Source organism: Aptenodytes forsteri, unplaced genomic scaffold, assembly GCF_000699145.1.
Source record: "Aptenodytes forsteri isolate BGI_AS27 unplaced genomic scaffold, ASM69914v1 Scaffold2, whole genome shotgun sequence".
Taxonomy (NCBI): Eukaryota; Metazoa; Chordata; class Aves; order Sphenisciformes; family Spheniscidae; genus Aptenodytes; species Aptenodytes forsteri.
In genome coordinates, this window is record NW_008795695.1 from 9,576,042 (window position 1) to 9,601,551 (window position 25,510).

Below are 25,510 nucleotides of genomic sequence, written 5' to 3' on the forward strand. Positions count from 1 at the left end.
TTGCCTTCAATTCCATGAAAAATCAGACACACAAGGTGCGTGACAGGAAAATAGGGACCTAATTGTTTAGCGCCCTCAAGAACTGTTCACAACAGGTGGAAAGAAAGGCACGGAAAATTGACACAAAGGAGATGACAAATCCTAATACAGAAATCTTTCAGCAAGCATGTAATGAAAAATGGTATTGCAGAGAAGAGTCTGGGAATGGCACAGAACCAAATCAGTGCCAAAAACTTCCGAATTCCTCCCTTTCTACAGGCGAGGAAGGGAACAGACTCTTGGCTCTATTACAAAAATTCCTGCATGATCTTTTGTTATCAGGCTGAAGGACAGCTTTCTCTTACACCGGATGATGCAAAACACTACCAATAAGTAAATGGAAGAATAAAAGTATGAAATATTATACTTTATATAAATTAGCAAAAATTACAGTTTAAATTAATTTGATTTAAGGAAAACAAACATATTCTGTTATTTGAGCTAATCTTTACCACCAAAGGAAGACACAAAATATTGAATATAAAAAAAACCTTGAGGAAAACAAGCATGGAAGCAGCTATTCCAATGCACTAACTTTCTTCTTTTGAGAATAAAACGTCCTTCAACCCTATAAATAAAAAAAATGGAAGTTTAGAAGTTAATGACTCCAATAAAGTAAAGAACAAAAGGAAGATGGTACTATATCAAGGCTAAGTTAAACAAGAGGGATGTAGATTAAAAGCATAGAACACCTTAAAGGGCAGGTCTATCGCCACTAGTATCTAACTTTAGTTTTTAGGCTAGACATTCATCAAGCAAAGCATTTCTATCCCACAGTACAGTTTAACAGACAAACAAAACCAAGGTATCTAAGCTTTTAAAAGTAATATGAACTATTGTGAGAGCTCTCTGCACAAAGAAGTACTTGTTATCCAAACTGGTAAAATATTTTTGGTTATGTATCTGTAGAAAAGGTTATGTATAAAAAGCGTACACCATTTAAATGCAACTGACTGATTTATCAGCACACATTTTTTAAACATCCAACAGCAATGCCTGTTTCCTGAGAGAAAGGCATCCCTCCTGCCCACCATGGTATTTTCCAGCTCTCCAACACGCATTCTTGAGGGAGAAAGGTGCAGGGGGTTAATTTTTACAAACTGTTAATGCTGGTGATAAAACATTTATTTATAGCAGACTATTAACATACTAGGATAGTCTCACCATGCTAAAAGACAAAGATTACTCTTTGAAGACTTTGTACTCCAACAACCCATACATCTTCAAGAGAGGAAGCCACAAGGCCAGTGACGCAGCTTGCAGTTGGTTTTGACTATTACAGCAAAACGGCTTCCTCCACCCACCTGAGCCTAGATTATGAGACATGGCTAGCTAAAGCAATATTAAAAGTAGTAAACAATTTTCATAGCTTTTAAGAAAACGGTCGATCAAGTTGAGCCAATAGTTGTAAGAAGAATAATTCTGGCTTGTAGTTACAGTCCTAGTGGAATTCTGAGGCAAGTATCTGAGAGGGGGGGCTTTAAACAGGTACGCCTGATGATGGAATGAAAACAAGCACTGTAGCCTTTGCAAAATATGCCATACGGTTATGTTAATGCCAAGTTTCTATCTTCAAACCACATTTCAACCCACTCCCCACAACTTATCTGATTTTAATTTGTTTTTTAAAAAAATATGCTTTAAACAGCGAATAAGGGAGATCACCGAGGTGCATGGAATGACTAAACACAAGACCGCTGTGTTTACATAGAGTAAAACATCACAAGGATTTGGGGAAAAAAAAAAAAAAAAATCACTAAGCACAAAATGCAGTTTGTCAATCTCGACTTGTTTGCTTGTGCCTCTGAAGTGCCATTCCAATCTCCTTTGACTATACGCTACTCTTACTTTTCACTAACTCATAGCTGCATTAGCAGTACGCATATTTGAATACAACCAAAACAAGAGTTTTAAAACAAAGTAAGTCCTAATGCTCATTTTCCAAAATTAGAGCTGTAGTACAATTTTAAAAATTCAACAATATGAATCTAGAAAAGCATAAAGACAAACTAAAAGGGCACCAAGAATGTGAAGGATTTTCTTTTTCAAAGCTTTTAACTGTTTGGAAATTGTTTATTCTAAGCTGACATTTTATTTAAATATCCCATTCAGCAATTATGAAAGCAACTTCATCCCACATTTCATTTCCAGTAAAATTCACCATTTTTGTGTCAAACTCTTCCTAAGAATGGCACTTTGTGCGTCTTAAATATTGGGGAAAAGGGATCCACAATGGCATTTCATGTAGAATATATCACATGCTGGCTTAATCACGTATAAATCAAATCTTCTGCCAACTAAAACATTAAAACAGGATATAAGGTGCCAGTAAAGAATAAAACTGAAATGTATACCTAATTAATTTATTTTTTAATGAAATGCTTGTGAAACCATTCCAGCCAATTGGAGTGTGCTAGAAATATTTCTTTATCAATCTCAAGTCTTGTGAGTCTAATAAGTATGTCTCTACAACGTAACACTTGTATCAGTATACCAGATGCATCCTCAAAAATAGTGGTTTCATCTTAAACCATGCAATCCCAGGCATGCTCTGAGGAGAGGAGACAGAGAAAGCGGAACTGCTTCCGGCAAGGTTAACCTGTTCAGGGGACATTAGGATAAATATCTTTGAAGACAAGGTTTCTGAAATGAAACTTAGAGAAAGAATTTCCTTTTAGAGAAAAAAACAAGGGAGCTTCTAATCTTTGGTAAGGAGTTTAAATTTTAGTTTAAGAAATAAAAATGGAAATGCTTTTAAAAATAGTCTCAAATGATTCAAATAAAGCTTTTAATATGAAATCATAAAAGCAATATCGATCATTTAAAACTATATGACATTTAAACAAATCTTTATTTTACAATTAGACTAATGCCATTTAATTTTAGATACCTACAGGTGAATTCACACTTCGTTTGTTACCTTAGATCTCATAAATGTATGCCAGTGATAATACAGTGTGTATGTTAATATGCAAACCGCCAAGACATGCCATCTGGAGAGCTAATGAACAATCAAGGGATCCCAAATTAAACTACAGAATTTTCCCTTAGAATCTTTAGGACAACACTGTCAAGTTCAATCTATTCACTTAGCCTCCAGAATCAATTTTTCAAACTTTATGACAGGTCTAATAGCTTCCACCTGTTTCTCTTGCTTGACTTTTGACTGGCACGTTACCAGCCAGGGTGGAAATGCAGACAAAGACCCCTATTAGGCTCCGGCTGTTTCTCTACTGTGAGGTCACTCAGCCATTAAATTAGTTCCAGCCCACTTTCTCCTTCCACATCTTAATTTTTGGGGGTATGAAGGTTTGGGGAAGTGGAAAGGAAGAGAGACAGAAGTTTGACATTCAGTTGGTGGGAAAGGTATAAGAAAATCTAAAGTAATGAAAATCAAATGCTAAATTTATTTATAGTTTATTAACTAAATAATTTACTAACTGAATTTACTACTAATCACACTAAGTTCTTGAGGTATCTGTATCATATTTTCAATCGTCACAAACTTGGTAAAATTTGAGAGACCTAAGAGAGTCTATCATGTATCGTGTTTATTGCAATATATGATTACATAAACATGGTACCGCAGTTTTTTTCTGGGAATCACAAATGATCAATAGGTACCTATTTTTTGTTCAAGCGAAGAAACTGTTTTTTCCTGAGATATGTTTTCCTGTCATTCAGAATTGGCAATTAGAAAAAAGTGACATACACATATCCTAGTAAATTCATATTGGTTGCAAATCACATAGACTACATTATTCTATTATCCATGACAACAAAGTATTTACAATAACATCAACCATAATACTTAAGACAAAGATTTTAACTTATTAAAACAATGGTCTTTCTGTAAGATAAATTTAATTGTTGAAATTATAATCTGACTAGGATCATCTTCCCAGTATAAACTACTTAGAGCCAGGACTTCTAGTTTACATCTTACATGACAACTGACTACTTGAGCTGCATCACGATGGGGAAAATCTTGAAGGCCTACATCTGTAAAAAGCAACCTGAGTGCTGACCACTCTGCTGGTACAGCACTTTAAAGATAAGAAAGCAAAGGTTCCACAGTCATTGAGAAACCATGACCACTTCTCTTAGCTCCCTTGCCTTTCTTGGTAACATAATCGCATATAAATTGGCCAGACTTGATTCTATTTAGCTTGTGGTATCTAAATAAATTCACAAAACTCTGATTTATATACTGCATCTCACCGAGATGTGTGACCAATGTTACTGAGAACCACCACCAAAAACAACTGTCAGAGAAGAAAGCTCTTGCCCTATTAAATTATCACTTTGTCGGTTTCTTCACAGTACTTCTGCTTTCAATCCAATGGGCTGAACATGCTGTGAATGCTAAAAATTAAGAAGCAAATGCTACACGTGCTTCTATAAAATAACTCCTTTCTTTGTGGCCTTTTATTGAACTAGCATATCTATGTCCAAAAGCCATCGCAAAATCAGTTGCAGGACGAGGATGTAGATCTGGGGGAAGGGGAGTAGCAACATTAGATAGCAACATTTTTTTAATGTGTGTGCACATGAGTACGTATGCACACATAGGTAACAGTTTGGAATTAAAAGAAATTCGTATTTGATTCCAACTGTCTCTAAATTGCAATATTTTAGCACAAATTATCATTTGTAAATTCTACCACAGTGTTGACTGTAAGACTACAAACTGCTTTACTTTAATACTGTTATAATGCATCCTCATTCACAGATTTTGTGTGCGTATATTCTCAGACAAATCACCTTTATCACTTGCAAGAAGGCATATTCTGTAACTTATATCGGTCTCACAATTTTGGCTCTCTAGCTGAGAACTAAAGTTACTATTGCTGGTTAACTAATCAGTTACAATAACATTCAAGATGATTTAACTGATGATGTTGATTAAAAAAAAAATCCAAAACAAAATTCCTGAGGTTATTTTCAACAGTAAAATTCATCTGCAATTTCTGCAGATAAATTAACACTGATACTCAAAAGTAGCTGTCAAGAAAAGTTATAGCTGCAGGTAGAAACACACATAGACAAATCTGTCCTGAAGAGCAACAACTTCCCAAAGACAGTTTTTTCCATCAGACTATTTCATGAAACATAACAGTATAGTCTTTGTACATAGACTCCAACCTAAGATTTAGTAACTGTGATTTTCATATCGCTTAATCCCATTCAAAACTCAAATGAACTACCTTCTCAAAGGTATCCCACAACTCATTCACAAGGGTCATCTATGGGATGATGAAAGAATGTCTAGCATAACACCAATCAATGTTTAAAAAAACCCCAAAACAAACCACTAAAGAGCATTTTAGTGAAATATTCAGTAAAAACAATGAGAGAAAACAGTAATATTAAAATTAAGGCCCCAATCTACTTGGTATCACTTTTGTCAAATAACTAGCTTAGAAGATAACTCGTACTAGAAAATGCATATAACCTCCTAAATATGCATATTTAATACCTTAAACTTTCCTACAGTGATGTTCATGCTTTGCAAGTGGAATAATGATTAAACTCCACTGCCAAGTAAAAAGTTGCCTCACTCAGATTTTCCCCACCCTTTATGGCTTAGTATTTTATACCTTATCAATTACTATTCTGTGAACACAAAGATCTCTATTTTGTGTCCTATCTAGAAGATAATCACCTTTTTTTGTTTTACTTTGGCTAGCTTGTATGCAACAAATAAACCAAAGAGAAAAAAGTTTATTTCTGAACATTGTGTGTTACTTTAATTGTGAATTCCAGATCAGAAAGCTTATTTGGTATGGTCTAGATCACTATCTTACCCATCTAGAAGATTCATTGTTGTTGTGGTAACTTCAGTAAAAAGAAGAATCTTTCCAAGCTTCTTTGTGTGAAGATTCTGTTGATATGTCTTCAGGTTGAAATGTTCTGATGAGAAGCTTCCCATCTCAGTGATGACTGGCATGAGAGATGGAGTTATCTCCATCTTTGATTCACAGGATGAAACAAATTTAAGAGACACGTTGCTGGATGCTCTTAATCCTTCAGCACCTACATTTCCCTCGAGCCATTTCAGAAAAGCAAGATGGATTTCCTGTGGACAAGGGAAATAAAATAAGGCATAGAAATACGGACCACCACATGTGAAGACATACAAACATTCTTCCAAGAACATTTTTATTCAAGCTACCATCTTCTACTTCAAAATAGGAAAACTAACTCAATTTCCCCTTCAAAGATCAACTTCTGCTGCTTGTTCTAGTCCAGCCTGGCCTGACTACTTGGTACTCTCTTTCTAGACTTGAGACTATGCTCCTTTGTAGATTAATTAGGCTTAGGGTTTGTAGTCGTGGAGTGCACACATTCGTCTGTATTATGCAGGTTTTTCAACATGCTAAGTTTCTTTGCTGGAAGGCCTTTAGTTCATCACTAAGACTCGATTTGAAGAATAAAGCAGCAGCTAAGAAAAACATTTACTTATTTCTCAGCAGAATAACTGCTAAAAGGGCTCATACCTTCAGCTAATGGAAGCTTCGCTACTATTACCTTAAATATAGACAAAAGTGGCTGTTAATTAGCTAGCTAAAAGACAAGCATGTAACTGAAGAATGCATGCAACTAAGAAAATTCTACTACCAGGGTATGAAATGCAGTTGTATGTATGCTCTGTTGTCCTTGTCCCAGCCAATGGCACAGCTAGTGCACATTTCTGTGCAAAAGATTTTAAACGTGAAATATACATGTATGTACATATATAATTTTATATATCTACACACCAAAACTTTGATTTTTCTCTCCTTTATTTTAGGTTATTTAGAAACACTTTTTTTTGAATGTGAAATGAAGAGATGAATTACTGGGATTATTACCTGTCTGGTGACACCCTGAAACAACTGTTACACATTCATAGAACTCTTTCTGGAGATATCTAATTCTATTCTGAGAGATTTGATATGAAACGTTTGCCGTGTCTTTAGAAACAGTAAGTTAACAGCCCACGAACACAGATGCTGGGACTTCTTTTTGCTAAGTGTGTAGCTTTAATTTCGAAGAGCTCTCCTAGAGACAAAGTGGTCTTTTATATGATCTATGAAACCACAAAAACTGTGTATTCTATTCTACTGAAAATAATGTACTAGTGATTCTTGCCCTCAAATTTTTAAGAGGAAGACATTTGACTTTTAAATAAAAAACTTCGAACCAAATAGATGCCTCTCCTTCCCATTACTGCCATATCTGGGAACCAGAATATGAGTGTTTCCTACGCGAGTGCTGAAGACAGGACTAAGCTCTCTTGCCCTTGAACAAGACGTCCCCGAGCTCCAGCCCAACTCTTTTAAACCCACAAACTGCAATTAAGAGCAAACTTCCTATAAATAGTTATCTATCCAAGGAATTACTCCAATTTTCAAAATCCCATTGTTATATCTTAAGAAGGAATGAGAAAAGCGGTCCTGTTCCTAACACCTTTCTATAGATTTTCCATCCTCAGAAACTACACATTCTCAAGTTTCACACGGACACTGCTTCTTGTGTGACATTCTTTGTATGCTGAATGTCAGCAGACTTACTGGTTTGCAGCCCTGTAGTATGGGTAGCAGAGCGTAAGACGAAAAAAGGAATAGCCTCTTTCCAAATGCAACCAGGCACTAGCTTCTAAGCCCCAGGACGATCTAAGGGCGGTGACTCAGTAATTAAATTTTAGTTACAGAGAAATGACTTCTCATTTCTTGGTTTTCTAAAGCTCCATCTGAACTCTTTCCATCTAACTTCTTGGATAAAATATGCTTTAAATATTTTCTTCCTTTTTTTTTCCCATATGCATCGTAAGTGATGATGTGGCATTAAAGGTTTTATGAGCATTTCTTTGACTTGATCTGCATGAAGCGCTTGTATCTTCACTTAGTGTAAAATCATAGCTTTGACAGACTGCTGCTGAATTCTTTACACACTATCCTACTTGTTTTACACATACACACAGAGTAACTTATTAGCTGTAACTGATATTTAGAAAAATTATAGCTTTCATTCTTCTGAGGGAGTATATGGAAACTGTGCTTAATCAGAAAGTGCATTTTCGTACTGCTTTCCAAACACAGAAATTCACTTAGCATAATTGAGCGTGCAAGTCCTAGACACAAAAACACAATTTTAACTCACATAAGGACAGGTTTACAGACTTACAGAGACAGACATTAAGTTAAAAAATAAAGGTGCTTGAAGTATTATTACATTCTAAACAAACAATGAAAGTGCTCAATACTATGCATCAGAAAGTCTGGTGTACTTTTGCCACAGCATACTTTCTGAAAAGACTGAAATAGCATATATTTATGTGTGATGCTACATTATTACAAATATGCCACACAATTCCTACCATTTATCCTCTTCAGTATATTCTTTCAGGTGATTTTTTTTCCCCCATAGTTTTTAGGTTTACTTCTTGATTTAATTTTCTTGTTTCTAACGCATACTGAACCATTTAAGAATTGTTACATGTGTATAAATATGAAGCTAATTTTTCCCATAATGTACACAGTTATTGAGCTGATCAAAAATATAAACATGAGTAACACATAATGAAGAACAGCATTTGATTTTTAAAAATTCCTAAAAAATGTTTTTACATTTGTAACAAAGCAAAGTTTCAAGTGCTGTCGAAGTACACACTAGAAAAATTAATTTTCACTGTAAGAACCTCTTTCACACAAAATTGCAGAAACACGGATGCTGAACCAATGCATTTTGGTCCCCACAATTATACTGGCACACAGAGAAGTACATTTTAATATAATGAAATAAACATATTGGGTCTGGCTGAGATGGAGTTAATTTTCCCCACAGCAGCCCTCATAGTGTTGTGCTTCGTATTGGTAGCTAGAAAGGTGTTGGTAACACACCAGTGCTTTGGCTACTGCTGAGCAGTGCTTGCACAGCATCAAGGCTGTCTCTCCAACATTCCCCCCTCACCAGTAGGCTGGGGGTGGGCAAGATCTTGGGAGGGGACATAGCCAGGACAGCTGACCCAAACTGACCAAAGGGATATTCCATACCATATGACATCTGCTCAGCAATAAAAGCTAAGAGAAAGGAGAAGGGGGGGGGCATCCGTTGTTATGACATTTGTCCTCCGGAGCAACCGCTATGCATACTGAAGCCCTACTTCCCAGCAAGCGGCTGGACATTGCCTGCTGAAGGGAAGTAGAGAATAAATCTTTTGTTTTCCTTTGCTTCTGCGCACGGCCTTTGCTTTATTAAACTGCCTTTATCTTGACCCACGAGGTTTTTTCCATCTTATTTTCTCCCCACCCCATATCCTGCTGGGGAGGGGAGTGATAGAGCGGCTTGGTGGGCACCTGACGTCCAGCCAAGGTCAACCCACCACACATACACAAGAAGTCAGGGTTCACTTCTGCTTCAACTCCATTTGAAAGGAATATAATCACGTCAGAACCTAAACTGTGTGATTTGTTGCTAAGTTCAGGATTCAGCTTTGAATTCAAAACCTATCCCCAGCTGTGTCTGCCGTTCTGCAGCAACCTCTGGTGGCCATTTAAATTAAAAGTGTTGGTTCAGGAACTGTCTGGCCTTCCACACCTCTGGGACCAGATCAGGTGTGTCAAGCAAGGCACCCACACAAGGTAAGGGAATACGCAAACTCCTGGCCACTGCTTACCCTGACCATTATCAAAATCCTAAAATGTGCAGGAACAAGCTTTAAATGAGTATGCAACCAAAAAAGCTGTAGATGTTACATATTCAGGCACCACCAACAATATCTGCAGCTACTTACATATACAATCATACTAAAATCTGTATTACGTACATTATCAGTAACATACTTTGTAAATATATTAACTACACTTGTTTTAGGGTGGCACAACTATATTCTGAAATTTTTATTCATCATTACTGCATCAGTTTTGGATAGGAGAACTGAAGTCAAGCCAAATTTAATTTCCTATAAAACTGTTCATTTTTCAAATCACATTTTATATGTACATTCTCTAAAGCAAAGATATTGCCTTCTTTCTTAAAGAAAAAATGAAATTTGACATGTCAACCAAAAATCTTGGCAACAAAAGAGCTAACCAGCTTTTCACAGTTAAAATAATCAACTACAAATTTAATATTTATAACGAGAAAATTTTTCTACCCATATTTTAAATGCTAAAAGCACAATATATTTTCAATGCATTGTAAAAAAACAAATTACCAAAAGCAGAAAAGCACTATACCAACAGGAACTCCCCACCACTTCTCACCAACAAATTCTCCCCCAGCACTTCTCACTACTTTTCACAGTTAAAATAATCAACTACAAATTTAATATTTATAACGAGAAAATTTTTCTACCCATATTTTAAATGCTAAAAGCACAATATATTTTCAATGCATTGTAAAAAAACAAATTACCAAAAGCAGAAAAGCACTATACCAACAGGAACTCCCCACCACTTCTCACCAACAAATTCTCCCCCAGCACTTCTCACTAACAAATTCTCCCCCAGCACTCCAAAGCACAACTTAAATCCTCCTGGACAGAAGCATGGAGAGATATGAAATTTCAAAGTGGTGACAGCCTCACTGATCTGGTACCCAGGGACAAAGAGATCAACCAGCAGAATTTTGACTGTCAGACTGAAAGTGTCACTAAACGAAGAGTTGTTCTGAGTGGGTAGGGAGATATAGTGGATGTTAATTCATAAAATCCATAGAAACAGAGAGTTAAGATACTGCATACTACATACCCTCAGCTCCTCCACTGATCAGCACAAATGTTTATTAGGGGTCACTGTATCAAGGATTGGAGGTCTGACATTGCGAGTTGTTGAACTAAAGTTTAAATGGTAATTGTAATGTAAAGAAGGAAGAGTAAAAGCTGTATTTTGGTTATGGTTTAACATCTGCTTTCTATGATTTTAAGAGTTTGGTCAGGTGTGTGAAGAAACTGCTACATAACAGAAGTTTTCTTTTGCTGTTTAAAACTCTTATTTTTGCAGTAATTTCGCTTTTTTCTAACGCTTACTTAGCAGTTGAGATTTATCCTTTTTGTTCAAAGAGGGAGACAGAAGAGACAAAAAACAGCTGCATATGGACCCTTCTCTGTTGTAGTATAAAATAACAGAAAATTACAGCTCCTGATGGAGAAGATTTTATTTGCACCTGGGCTCTATCAACCAATGAGACTTGCACACAAAGCACATAAACTTTCAGTTATAATGGTTCAAAATAATCCCAAATCCAAGACTTTGTTCTTACAGTCTATTTATATATATTGAATTTTGATGTATTTCCTTATTTTTATATGTATGTTCATATACACACTCAAATATATGCAAGTATCTCTCTCACTGGGCATATTTGGGAGCTGCTCTTTTCTACCAAACTCTGTGATGACAAATCTTAAACTGTATCAGTGGAATTCTTTGTTAAGAAAAAATTCAGTCACTGTCTAAATTAATTTGGTTTCTATTAAAAACATGGAGGCAAAACTAAATGAAAACTAAAAATATAATGCCATAAACCAAACAAACATTATACATAAGTCAGCTCTCTCCTTTCTTGGGAGGAAAAAGGAGACAATTTTAACTACCGATGCTCGAACCGATGACTCAATATTGTTACTATAGTATAATACTGTCTTTTAGCTGTTGCTTGTTGAGTGAGTAAGGCCAAGTATTTACCTTCTGGATACATAGCTAGAATACGATTTAACAATTTTTCTCCTTCCTTTGTATAAAATGTAATAATTTCCAATGAACTACCTCTATTTTTGCTTCACTGCACTTTAAAAAAAAGTTTGCAGTTGATGTATTGATTCATATATTATCAGTTGACGTACTGATTAAATCACATATGCATGTATGTTTATTAACTGCAAACAAGTGAAGATTACACAGGCATAAAGCACCAATCTTTTAGAGGAACACATGAATACTCCATTTGGAGCATAACCACATTTATAGACATCACACCTTCAATATGGCTAACCTGCTTTTTTTTCTAAATTGGCTGTTTTCAAATGAGTATTATTTGGTTCAGGTATGATCTTAAATGTATATATTTCGTATGAATTCTATAATAGCATTGATGGAAAAGAACACATTTTAATAAAGAGTACACAGCATTTGGAATCTAATTTCAACTTTAGAATATAAAAATGCACACAGGCATATACATATACACACAAAATATATCCTCCTTGTATTACACAGCTTTGCTTAACAGCGCTACAAGTTTAAAGGTGTTAAATTAGCCACTGGAGAGCTTCCATAGCATCTCTTGAATCCAATAGAAACAAACTGAAGTCCAACGTGGTAGTAAGCGGTAGGCTGGCGCCAGTAAAAAACACATCTACAGTGGCAACTCCAGCCCCGAATGCTAGTGACTTAGGAGGCCAGCAGCAGGAAAAGTCAGCTATTAGCACAAGAGGGCAAGGTTTTGGCAGACATTTCTGACTAATGAGGCACACAAAATGCTTTTCTGATGCTGCCTGTGTTTTTACTTCCTGTAATAATGTCATACTTTGAGATCTGAAGCAGATGACGGTTTCACAACACAACCATAGCCCCATTTTAAAATCATGTTCATACTCAGTCAATATAGAAAAATGCTAAAAATAAATAAATATTAAAATGGCACCAAAAAAAGCTTACTGTAAATATATAGAAGATACAGAAAAAATGTGAAGTTATATACTACCCTTATTGCTTTCAAACCCTAGTATGTATATATTACCTTTTACTGAGGCTTTGTAAAACAATTTATAAATACTAAGTTTAGTATCACAACCATTCGTGAAAAGGTATTATTTTCTTTTACAAGGGGGGAAAACCCAGTACAGTGTCTTTCTCTTTAGGAAAAGACTGAAAAAAGGAGGAAAAAAAAAAAACAAAAACTTGATAGATCAGATGAGGAAAGAAGATAATCTCTTGGCGATCACAGCCTCGACAGAGGAACTGGAAGAGGACGAAGAATAGGCCTGCTGTAACCTCTTCCACAGAAACACTCACAAAGATGGGAGAAAGGTTGCTCTTCCCTCCCAAGAAAAAACAATACCGGGAATTAAGTTGTAGTGGCCATCTTCTACTAGTTCAGCAGGACTTAGTAAAGCTGTAGAAAGCAGATGTATTATTTGTTTGTTTATCAAAGCCAGTGTCTCTAACAAGACAATCAGATTAAGAGATTTCATTAGACAGTCATAATCATTATTTCAATACTGTTCAGATGTCGCTAATATGTAGTAACATTACCAAACTACACATCAACGCCTGGAGTCCTGAATAGTCGCCCCTTTTAGACTTAAGTAAGTGTAAGCTTGAAGATGGATTTTGTAACAACTGAAACAAAAAGAATAAACAGAACTGTAAAACACAAAGGCTACTTACAACACATTCAAAATCTGATTTGAGATACCTAAAGTACTCAAATGAATTCACTTTCAGAAAGCATATATAAAACTTTTCTCTTAACTGCTTATAATTAATTTCAAAGTTCAGTCCTTGTTGAAGGAAATAGATAAAAGTTGAGCAAGCTACATCGCCAGTGGGGCTGTGGAGGGAAACTGATTTTAATCTATCTTCAGATTACTTATAATATTTTCCTGTTTTGCATATTTTATTAATAGGAAGGCATATTTTAGCTGAGGCCACTCCTCTAGGCTAAGTCAGGGGAGAATCTGTGCATCTATCTTACTCTATTCAGCACGCAGAGGGCCATAATTGTCATGATTCTGTTTTAGTTCATAGTATAAAAATCTTAGGAAGGAGAGAAATCCCCAGTTCTCCACTCCCTCCTTTCCCCATCCCCCAAAGAACTTCATAAAGATTTTTTTGTAGTACAACTGAGGTGCATTCTCATTTCATGTTCTCATGAACTTTTGTAGTTACTTCGCTGATAGTTGCTGTGCATTCTCAGGATACTACATAACTAGGAAATCTGTTTCAGTTTATTAATAATATTTTTATATTTCCTAAACCTAGACACAGTGCAAAACATGAGTTGATTGCGTAAAATATGGAAGGGCATTTAGAAAGATGGCAGGGTTTCGTAACTTTTTTAATTCACAACCAACTGGGTTTTTAGGAGTCTCTAATGGTTTGGGTAGTTATTTTAGTCTGTGATATACTTTCTCAAGAGAGGCAGCAAAAGCTAATTATTTCTGAAAGATCATTCCAGAGACCAAGTTCCTTATTATTGTCTCCACACTTCAGTGTGTTTTTAAAAACAAGTATTACATTACATAAAGTTACACAGTGCATCGTCTCAGCAGTATGGGGAGTAGAAACAGTCACATACAGAAGTGGGTCCATCTTGCTAACTGATCTGTGGAATACCTAGTCCAAAAAAGGGAAAGATTTTTAACAAAGTGTTGCAAGGTATCCTTATCCTTTTTATTGCAGTTACATTTCTTTGAACATGAAGCATCTTAGATTTCAACCCATTCCCAGTCTACATGTCCAGCAACTGCCTATAAATCTGTGCCTAAATTTGAGTCCAAAATTAAATTTAGCTTTAAAAAGCACTGTATGTAGGCAGAAAATTAATTTATCCAATGTGCAGCAGTCCATTCTAAAAACAGGCTGCAGGGCCCAGGTCAGAATTCACCGACTAATGAAAAAATATATCAGATGTTACCTTATGTAGAGAAACGAATGCTGTCAATAAGCTTAAAAATAAGGTAAGAAGAAATCAACTAGCAATGAAAAGGAAAAATGGTCTTCATGTCAAGTTTTTTGTATCGGTATCTCTCTGTTGTTTTTAGCACAGTGTTCTGCTTAGGTATTAGGTTGCTAGAAGGCACATGCTACCACTCAGTCATGCAAAACAAATACAGGAAATGAGGCAACACATTTTTTCTTTATTGTTATATGCCAAAAAAGTATCAAAAATTCTTAAAAGGATGGAATAAAAATAATAATAATAAAAAAGAGTGAATGTGTACTGCTCTAAGCAGAACACATTTGTTTTGACTTCTCAATTTTGATAAAGTACTACCATTTACAGTCCCTGACTACGTAACAGCCTTCACAGCCGCAGGACAAGACTAGCTACAGAAGGCCCCACTGCACTGTCCTCAACGCAAACCAGAGCTGAGCAGAGGAACAAGGAGGACAGCAGAGCAACGCTGTAAGGTGCATCCTCGCTTTTGCTTTTCTTACTCAGCTGCAACAGAACAGTCTGGAAGCAATCTTCCCAGCAGCTGCTCTCATCAACAAACTGTTTATTGTAAGAAAGTGGCTGGGTCAAAGGCTAAACGTCATCCAGAACTGAAAGCGTATCTTTAAAAAAACCTGAAGCCATCCATGCATATGAAAAAAGCACATTACATATGAAAGAGAACCATATTCCATTCTGAAAGGCCAAAAGTCTACTTGAACAAAAACTCCTTAATTTGCTGAAGCAGTATTTTATAACTCTGCACTAATTTACTGCGGCTTGTGCTGATTTTGAGACCTGTGCAAGGTTTCTAATGAAAACAGAAGTTACTTAAAATTCAATCTGTTTTATTGTAAAAAAAAAAAATCCATTCTTGTATTAAAAAATATTCTAAAATATTTTATTAACATTTATTAACACTGAATAAGTTATTTCCATATTCACATACAACAACAATAAAATGAGTACTCCCCTAATACATTACAAATGCACCATCAACGTGTTACACAAGTTGAAAAAACAGGTTTAGGCTCAGTATCAGTTTTACCAAAAAAAAAATTTCAGGTTTTATGATGCAGGTAGCAGAGCAAGATGATGTACTAAATGCATATGTATTAAATCCATCGCAAGCACTTGCCAAGTTAGTTTCAAACCTTATTTGAAAACTTTTGAATGCAATAGCCCGTATTCAGATGTCAAAACCTCTTCCAGAATTCCCAGCTCTGTCAAGAATCACTAAAGGATTGAATTTAACCAGGTTTTAAGCCAAGCATACTTCAAAAAAAATTGTAATCGCATGTTACCATATAACTACATTTAAGCACACACACAAAAAGGAACAAAGAAGGTATGCATCAATACCCCCCCCGCCCCCATATTTAGCATAATTTAGTAACATCCACAACAAAATTGTAGTTTAAACTAAAGGACACTAAAAATTACAGGACGAAATCTCATTTAGTAGTTTGTAGCTCTTAATCTCAGAAATTAAATAGTATATGACCACCTATGCAAGGTAAACTGGTATCATAACATAGCACAGTAATTGGGGTACGTTTGCTGCAACAGACTAAAGCTGACTTTGAGGGTAAAGGATCAGTAAGAATAATGTCTACCTTTGACATAACATCGCTACATAACACTTCACAAAAACGAGCGCTGCAATGAAAGGGCTGATAAATCAGAGGACTAGTAGGTGTTGATTTATCCTACCAGAAAAAGGCGTGATAAATTATGGTTTGACCATTTAATTCTTCATGACACCTACTTTGTAAACCACCTATGAAGGTAAACTGGTATCATAACATAGCACAGTAATTGGGGTACGTTTGCTGCAACAGACTAAAGCTGAGGGTAAAGGATCAGTAAGAATAATGTCTACCTTTGACATAACATCGCTACATAACACTTCACAAAAACGAGCGCTGCAATGAAAGGGCTGATAAATCAGAGGACTAGTAGGTGTTGATTTATCCTACCAGAAAAAGGCGTGATAAATTACGGTTTGACCATTTAATTCTTCATGACACCTACTTTGTAACAAAACTGTTGTTATTTTTTGAAGAAAAGTGTATGGTAAATTGAGCATATGTGCAACTATGCTAAAAATAAGTATAGAGAAACCAGGCAGAAGGGAAAAGACATTCCACTTTTGTACTAAAACCTCAACATTATGCATATTAAAGTGGGTTTAAAAAAAAAAAAAAAAACCAAAACCAAAAAATAATTTAGTAACATCCACAACAAAATTGTAGTTTAAACTAAAGGACACTAAAAATTACAGGACGAAATCTCATTTAGTAGTTTGTAGCTCTTAATCTCAGAAATTAAATAGTATATGACCACCTATGCAAGGTAAACTGGTATCATAACATAGCACAGTAATTGGGGTACGTTTGCTGCAACAGACTAAAGCTGACTTTGAGGGTAAAGGATCAGTAAGAATAATGTCTACCTTTGACATAACATCGCTACATAACACTTCACAAAAACGAGCGCTGCAATGAAAGGGCTGATAAATCAGAGGACTAGTAGGTGTTGATTTATCCTACCAGAAAAAGGCGTGATAAATTATGGTTTGACCATTTAATTCTTCATGACACCTACTTTGTAACAAAACTGTTGTTATTTTTTGAAGAAAAGTGTATGGTAAATTGAGCATATGTGCAACTATGCTAAAAATAAGTATAGAGAAACCAGGCAGAAGGGAAAAGACATTCCACTTTTGTACTAAAACCTCAACATTATTTATATTAAAGTGGGTTTAAAAAAAAAAAAAAAAAACAAACCAAAAAAACCCCAACAAAAACTAAAGTCACGTTTAGAAGAATAAATTCAGATATAAATCTAACCCTAAATGCTGTATACGTTTATTTTAAGTTGCTCTCAAAAGTATTCTGTATTGACTAGAAAAAAAAAAATACAGAAGAATTTTGTTCTCAGCTAATAGGGCAATAAATTAGATGCAATATATTCAGCTGGTAAAACTGGCTCTGTTAAACAGCTATCACATAATAGTATTTTTATTTGGTACCAAAACTTTTTTTTTTCAAACTGAGGATAAAATTGCTTGTTGAAAATCTTGGAATTAGTAGTAGAATGAGTTAAGTAAATAAAACCTAAGAAAATATTTTCTCTTAGCACTGATAATACACAGTTCTTAGTTTAAGGTTTTCCATCAGGTTTGTTTTGCCTTTCAGCAGGTTTATATACATAAAATGTGAGTGAATTTAGTGTTCATGAATATGAAATGGTAGAACAGGAGCCAAAGATTCTCCTCTTAGCACTGCAAACCTGCATTAAACCTGAACGACAATATTTCAGCTGTACCTCATTTTTGCCTCTTCTGAGCAAGAACTCCCAATTCTGTCACACTGTAGGGGTTCTTGAGCTAAAGAAATGTCTGTGAAATATTAGGGTGAAACCACCACACACTTTCACATGTACCACAAACTCAAAGATTACAATACAGTTACGTCCCTAAAGTTGCACAGCTAATGTTCAACATGTATCATATAATCCTTTCTAAAATCTATTCAGGTTGACATAACAGTTTATAAATAAAAAAAGATAATAAAAGAAACATCTTAGAAAGGAAGAATTTCTTGAAAATTATATGCTATAATGGCAAGAACATGCTTGGTATGTTATTTATAGTACACTTACTCCGAAGAGAAAAAAAAACAGGATTAAGATAACGACTACTAACTTTCACTGTAACTAAGGTCTCCTTGCTAATCCAGGATCCTAAAAAAACATTAGCATGACAGCATGGGATTATTTATTTTAAAAAAAAAAAGGTAAACTAATGCTTTTTATTTAGCGGAGTCTGTCAGAAAAGCTAAGCTTCATGCTGCAAAAATACGTCATATACAGCAATGTAAAATTTAGGTATCAAATCAAGAACTCTGAAGGAAGCCTCAGTAATATTCAGTTTATCACAAATGAATGAAATTTTCTTACAAAACATGGGGGAAAATACACTATTGACACCCATGTAGTATAATGCCAAGTTGTAAGAGTGAATGATACAAACTACATTTAAAGTTATGCAAGCTGCATGTTTTCTAACACACTGTAATTCTTCTCTCCCTTTTTCAGCCCTTTCAGACTTCATACTTACTTTCTTCTGCTGGGATTGAAACCTTGTTCAGAACAAAAGAGAGAAAAAATTTTTCCTCAGAGGAAAAACAAGTAGGTAGTAAGCAAGTCATACACTACACCTTCCTGTAGCCCTAAGGGTCTTGATACACAGGTAGCTTCAAGAACTAACTTCAGAGTCAGCCTCCTTAGAGAGCAGCCACCTGAAAGCATTTCTGCAATTGTCAGGGATAAATGGGGAAAAAAAACCACCAAGCAAATTTAATTTGTCCTTTAAAGGTGGACACACAACATACTTAACCCTCACAGGGATAAGGCCGAACATTTCTCTAGACAAATCCTTCAGCTAGTCCAGGGCTGAGTTGACTTTAGTCAAGTCATATACACCACTGGCTTCTACTCCAAAAGACCACATTTGGCATATAGAACTTACAGTATTGCAGACAACACAGCAGAAGTCAAAGCTCATGGCTGAAATGCAGGGTTTTAGGAGTGACTTTGGGAAACAAAGCACTCAAAGAAGCAAACAAGAACAGACTCGAGACCGAGGTAGTGTATGAGAAGTGCTCAACAGAAGCAAATACAGGCAGTCAGGAGCGTTTTTGACAATGGCATGTTCTTTACTCTGAAGGACTTTGGATTCCCTTGACTTGTCTCTGAGGATAACCACCTGTTTCTGTGCTTAGGGATATTTATGCTCTATTACTGTTAAAAGAGTTGAGGGAAGACCCAATCTGTCAAACAAAATTTTGCAATATTCATTAATGCAAATGGTAACACTTCATGTAGAATGTATCCCAAAGAGACCTCATTTAATAAAATCTAACCACAATGCTTGGAAACATGTTCTTGCATTTGTTTTAAGACCCAACTGAATAGCACACCTGAAAAAGAAGACAGCTTCTTTTTTTTTTTTTTTTTTTTTAGAGTTTTTCCATTAAAATTTAATATTAACCCAGACAAGGAAATGTCTTGGGTGGCAGTGGTCTGGAGGGGACAACAAAATACAACCTTCTGGAAATACTTGTTGAAAACTATGTAAACAGTAAATGCTCGCTGCATATGGGCACTAATGTAGTCTATTGCAAAGGTTAGTGACTGCAGTGCAAGCATCAAACTTCTGACAAGCTATAAAAGCTTTGAAGTGGAGTAGCAGTAGAGCTTAATGTAATTTTTCATTCCAGATCAGCAGCCAGTGAGTGAAAGGGAATTCTGGCTCCTAAGGCATATGGCTGTATTGTGCATTTCCTAGCCCCTGACCATAGAAAGTGATAGAATTGAAACTTTTGAACCCTGTTGTAATACTAAAAAGAAAAAAAGCCAAGGTCTGGGCAAGAGAGTCTTACAGAAATGAAGACTAAGACTACAACATCCTACCCAGACTACACTTCTACAGTCAAGAACCTGGCCAGAATGAAGCAAAAGCTTTGAAAATCTGAAAACCAGCTCTGCACATATCCACTCCAAAGATGAACTTTTAACTGATTAAATATGAACCACATTTGTTGAAGGCCCTTAATTAATAGTCCCAAACTAGAGGGTTAACTTCTAAAAACAAATTGTCTCGAAGGAAAAAGTTTCAGGGATTACTTCAATCAGCACTAAAATGCAAAAAAAGAGTTTAAAATGCATTTCCAGAGTAGTCCCACACAAACTAATGAACTCAAGCTACAGACAAAGTCTGTATACTCAGTCTGTGACACCTAGTGATTAATTTATCCTTGGTTAAATAGGGACAATTTGGGTCTCTGTTTCTTGAACGTAATAGCCGGGGAAACAGGAGACTGAGAGCAAAGCAATTATTATTTAATTTTGAGTTTGAAGTTTGATGTGCACTTTCAATTTGTCAAGCTAGTGTTATTACATAAAATCAGGAACGTGACAGTGGCTGCGAAAGTAACATTCTACCAGCAAATTATCATATGCTTCTAAGAGGAAGCGACATCCTTGAACAGATGGAGAAATTGTTTTGTATAGAGCAATAAGGATAGCAATAATTGTAGTAAGGTTTATTGCACTTCCAAAATGTCTAATTTGCTATTCCTGGACTGCTAATTGGAGACCATCATTAGACAGAGCGGATCGCGTAGGATAGAAAAAAAGCTTGAAAATATTTAGAGAAGGCTGAAGTCCACTCCCATCTCCAAAAGGTAATGGTTGCTGCAGCGATAACAAAAGCATATCCTTGTCATTGCTAGCTATTCATACATACCATTTGACTGAAATACCAAATTAAACATTGTTGCTTCCCAGATGTTGCCTATGGCTAAAACAGATAGAAGGAAAAGCTTCCCATAATTGCAAGAGCTGATGAACTTCTCTTTCAAATGACAAAATAACTAACACTCAGCAGAAAGGGGCAGCTCTTGTCAAAAGCCACTGCTGCTCAAACGATATGAACACGAGGACAAAGGAGCAGTCATATTAATATAATATGCCCCTTTAAATCTGTACCTTTTCTCCAGCAGTGGCCAGCAGCAGATGCACGAGAGAAGAACACAGCAAGCATAAGGTAACTGTCTCCTCTTCTAGCAATCTACATCATAAGGATTTGTGAGCCAAAGAGCCTACGCTTCACAGCTCCAATGAAGTATTCTCCCATGAAAGACAAGTAATCTTTTGAACTCAGTTCAAAACATTCCTAATATCAACTATTCTCACTTAAAATAATGACAGAAGTATTCTAAAGACAGAAGTACAGCTTCAAATGTTTTCAGGTATTTCTAAAAGAACCTCAGGAATTCAAACAAGCAGCTCAATGGTACTTTGCAGCTCATACTGCTTATGGTAACTTTGGGAAAGTGCCCCTCTCTCTATAGGAAGCAAAAAATAAGAATAAGCATTTGCTTTCAGCGACTGTATTTTCTTTTTCATCAGCTAATATATTGTACTAATACACTAACATGTAAAACGCAGTCAAAAAATGGAAAACTAATTAGATAAAAGTTTTCTCTGCGGCTGCTATTCCTGTCAGGTAGCTGAGGTTCATGAACTAATTGTAATACCAACAATTCCATTTTGGGAAGGAAAAAAGTATATCTTCCAGACCAGAAAAATGCATGGATAATTGCTTATTTTGTGCAATGAGTTCTAAAGTCAAAACATGCCCTATGTAATTTTTTATTTAAATCTTGATGATTATGCATCAAAAAACAATTATTTTTCCTTATCTTGCAAAAGAATTTCAGAAATACCTCCTGGAATTAATTTTTGTTGATTTTGACTACATGGAAATGCTGAGACATGCTCCCATGAAATAGTTCTCTCCATCTTAAAATTCAGAGGATCTTAAGATGTTTTTCAATTCCTAAAAGTTGTCTTTGTACAATAGGTAGAGAGCACCCAGGCACAGTTCTTTAAAGCGGAGGAAATGGTGATATGCTTTCTCCAACTGAATACTGCACTTCCTTTCAAATAGTTTTTATAATGAGAACAATGTAATTTTTTCTACTGAAGTTATGACCTACTTCATCAGTTGAAAGGTAAGTTACAAAGAAATGATGACCAATTACTTTGCTGCAACTGTAACATCAAAAAAGATATGACAAACAAAAAAGGAAACATATGCATATTATTCAGTAACACATTATATCCATAACCTCCCTTCACATTGGGATCGTAACAAATAAAAATCACCTTATCTTTATTTAGATTCTCTCTCTGAAGCTGTTAAAACATGGTATTGACTTTATAGTAAGTCTATATTGAAGGGCAAGAAGCTGAGCAAAAATCTAGATGCGGGTTGTTTGTCCAAAGAATCTTTTGAGACTCGGCAGTCTGCGTACCCCCTTCTAAAGACTTACGTTATTAAATGACCTATTGTTCTGTCTTCAAATCTTAGTTGTCACCATGTACAAAAGCTGTAAATTTATTATGGCCACTACTACTCTTAAACTGCAGTAGGGATTCTTATCCATGTTAAAACAAGTAGGGACAGACTGTACTAGTCTCCTCAATACTGATCCTGCTAAAGCTTGGCTTCAACAATTATTTTAATTATACATTTACTCAGTTTTTACAAATTAAGAAGGATATTTTGAAATGTTTTCTGAAGTAGTACTTAAAATATTTCTTAAATAAGTTCAACAGTACAATTTAGTACACACTTGAGAAACAATACACACTAGATAAGAAAAGTGATTCTCAATAAAGCAAGCTGTAAAAATCAAATGTTGTCCCGTATCTTACATCCTAGTGAAATGATCAGTCCAAAGTAGCACAGATTTTATGGCTAAAATTTTTAGATATGCATTATAATAACTAGCAGCTGTGGGGAATGCTAGAAAATGCAGTAATACAAGTTGTTTTCTATATGGTCAAGTCTTGCTCCTTACCTCTGCCTCTTCAGCTGTTACCCTATTCCCCTCTCTCCTCCTCCCACACAGTGTCTGTCTTCTCTTTCATCTGGTATCAAACTAGATTCACTAGCTCTTCCTCCTGAGGTTTTTCTCTCTCTAAAAAGTTCTTACCCTCATCAGTCAAGGAGCATGCTCCAATTTGCACACTAGATGAATAACTCGATCTCAACTTTTCTCAGGGCTGGAGTTCTTCTCCAGGGCCAGTCACTTCTCTGGGCCTGTGTCACTTTCATAATTTCTACTATATCATGCATTTATTAAGGAAGGGGTAAAGAAAGAAGACTTGACTTAATTTCTGAAACTTGAGATTGCAAATATGGCTAATAAGATTATATACAGACTTTTTAAAAATATACATATTAACACACATATACACATACACACAGACTTATACAAGTCCGTATATATAATTATATACAGACGTAGAACCATACTTAAGTACAGAACTTCATCACCGTTGTAGATCCTCTAGTGTGTGCACAAGGAAATGCTGGCACAGACAAAACTGTGACCAGCTGAAATTCTCAAAATTAAATCATGTAATCCTGTGAAGCACAGCTCTGTGTAATCTAACTGCAAGAATACAGGTTGCCCTGATGGACCTGGCTACACAGCACTTTTACAGAGGATACTTTTACTGGCAGAAGAAAAATACATATACCATGAAAACGACAGAACAAGATTTATTCTGATTTTTTTTCTTCTGAGAAAACCTTGCTTCAATATTCATGTAAATCCTTTGTAATTAATGTCACCACTATAATTGCCAAGTAACTGAGTACAGTGATTTACACATTGTGGAACACATTCCACTTGTTGTGAAGACCGACTAAAACCCAGATAAAAAAAGCTTTCACAAAAAAAGTTGTAGTAGAAACTACAGCGAACTTTCTGATTTAAGCTAACAGCTGTTCTTTAATCAGCTTTTCATTAGAAGAACTGCATAATGTCAGCCAGATAGTCACATGCCAAATTCCATTCCCACTGCACCTGGAATTTCAGGATTTCCTCAACATGTTAGAAACCCCAAATCATTTCTTAAAATGAACTGTCAAGTGATAAATACAACAGAATCTCTAAGTCAGTCCCTTCCCTATCAACTAGTGACACAAGTCATGCTTCATAATTTTTTTTGCAGTCTTCGTCTTCTTTGATGACAAACTCTGAGAATACTCTTTTAAATCAATGATAACTCTAATTAAACTCCCATCTTAATTTTCCAGAATAAATTCAGCTTGATAAACTTAAATAATAAGCTTTGTGTCATGGACAATTTTTTTCTGATAACATTATTGTGTAACTGAATTCTCAAAGAATTGTTAAGAATTGAAGAAATATATTCAGAAGACCTCGATGTGGTAAATGCACTGTTTCAAAAACAGCTAAAGTTTGCAGTTTTATCTTTTTTGAAAAGCAATATAAAGGAGACACTTCTATTTCTTCTTGATTATATATTTTTATTCAACTTTTCCCTTTAATTAAAATATATAATCTTATATCATCTAGCCATAATTTGTTTAAAAGTAAAGATACAAAAGAAGCGCTAATTAAATTGTTAGATAACCATTATAATGATATCTCATTGTGGAAATGTATCGTCATTTCTGAGCAATGGTAACATAATAGCATCTCACAGGACTCCAGCTGATGCCAAGCCTGTTCTCGTTTTCCCAGTCTCACTTACATAAATTAGCCACAGGCCCCACTGACAGTCAGAGAATCTCAAGTTTTTTGTGTTTGGAAATACTCCACTTTTGTCAGATCTTTACCAGTGAGGTCATAGTAAGCAAATCGATGCCAAATTGCCACGGATCTCCAGAGCGTTTGTCACAAGTTATGGATTCTTGCTATCTAAAATCACCCATCTGCTCAAAGGCAGTACCCTGAACCCTGACTCCAAAAGGTTTATCAGTTACAACTTTTGAGTGCTGAAACAAAATCCAAGACCAGTCACTTTAATTACAGCCTTCACATTAAGACAGAATGTGTGCCTGTGTTAGACACAGAGCCAACTTGAATTTGGATTAGTCTGCCACTGTGGATTTTACTTTTTTAGTTAGATTCCTATTACAAACTCCAAGATAAACTGAAACTAAGAAAACTCAGCCTCACACGCTGGCCAGCAACGCTCTCTGCTCAGCGACCTATACCTAAGAAAGGGTACCCAACCCTAATGCTATTCTCTATCATTTCAGGAGTGAGAAGTTAGCAGAAGACACGAACATCAAGCTCGCAAATGTTTCATTTTTATATATATATATATATATTAAAAAAACATAAGCAATTCTGAAAGGATAGTAAAATTTTCCATTCTCTACAGTACAGAAAGAACATGCCTACTGAAGAAAGTGGTTGGGAAGTATCAT

At 35.5% G+C, this 25,510-nt stretch overlaps 1 protein-coding gene across 1 annotated transcript in view; it reads right to left on the reverse strand.

Annotated features, from left to right (window-relative positions):
- The window catches only part of HLCS (holocarboxylase synthetase), a 122,450-nt gene that overhangs the window by 72,511 nt on the left and 24,429 nt on the right, over positions 1–25,510 (reverse strand). The window contains exon 5 of the mRNA XM_009282979.1: positions 5,847–6,118. Within this exon, the coding sequence (XP_009281254.1) occupies positions 5,847–6,118 (272 nt within the window). The remainder of the gene's footprint in view (positions 1–5,846; positions 6,119–25,510) is intronic.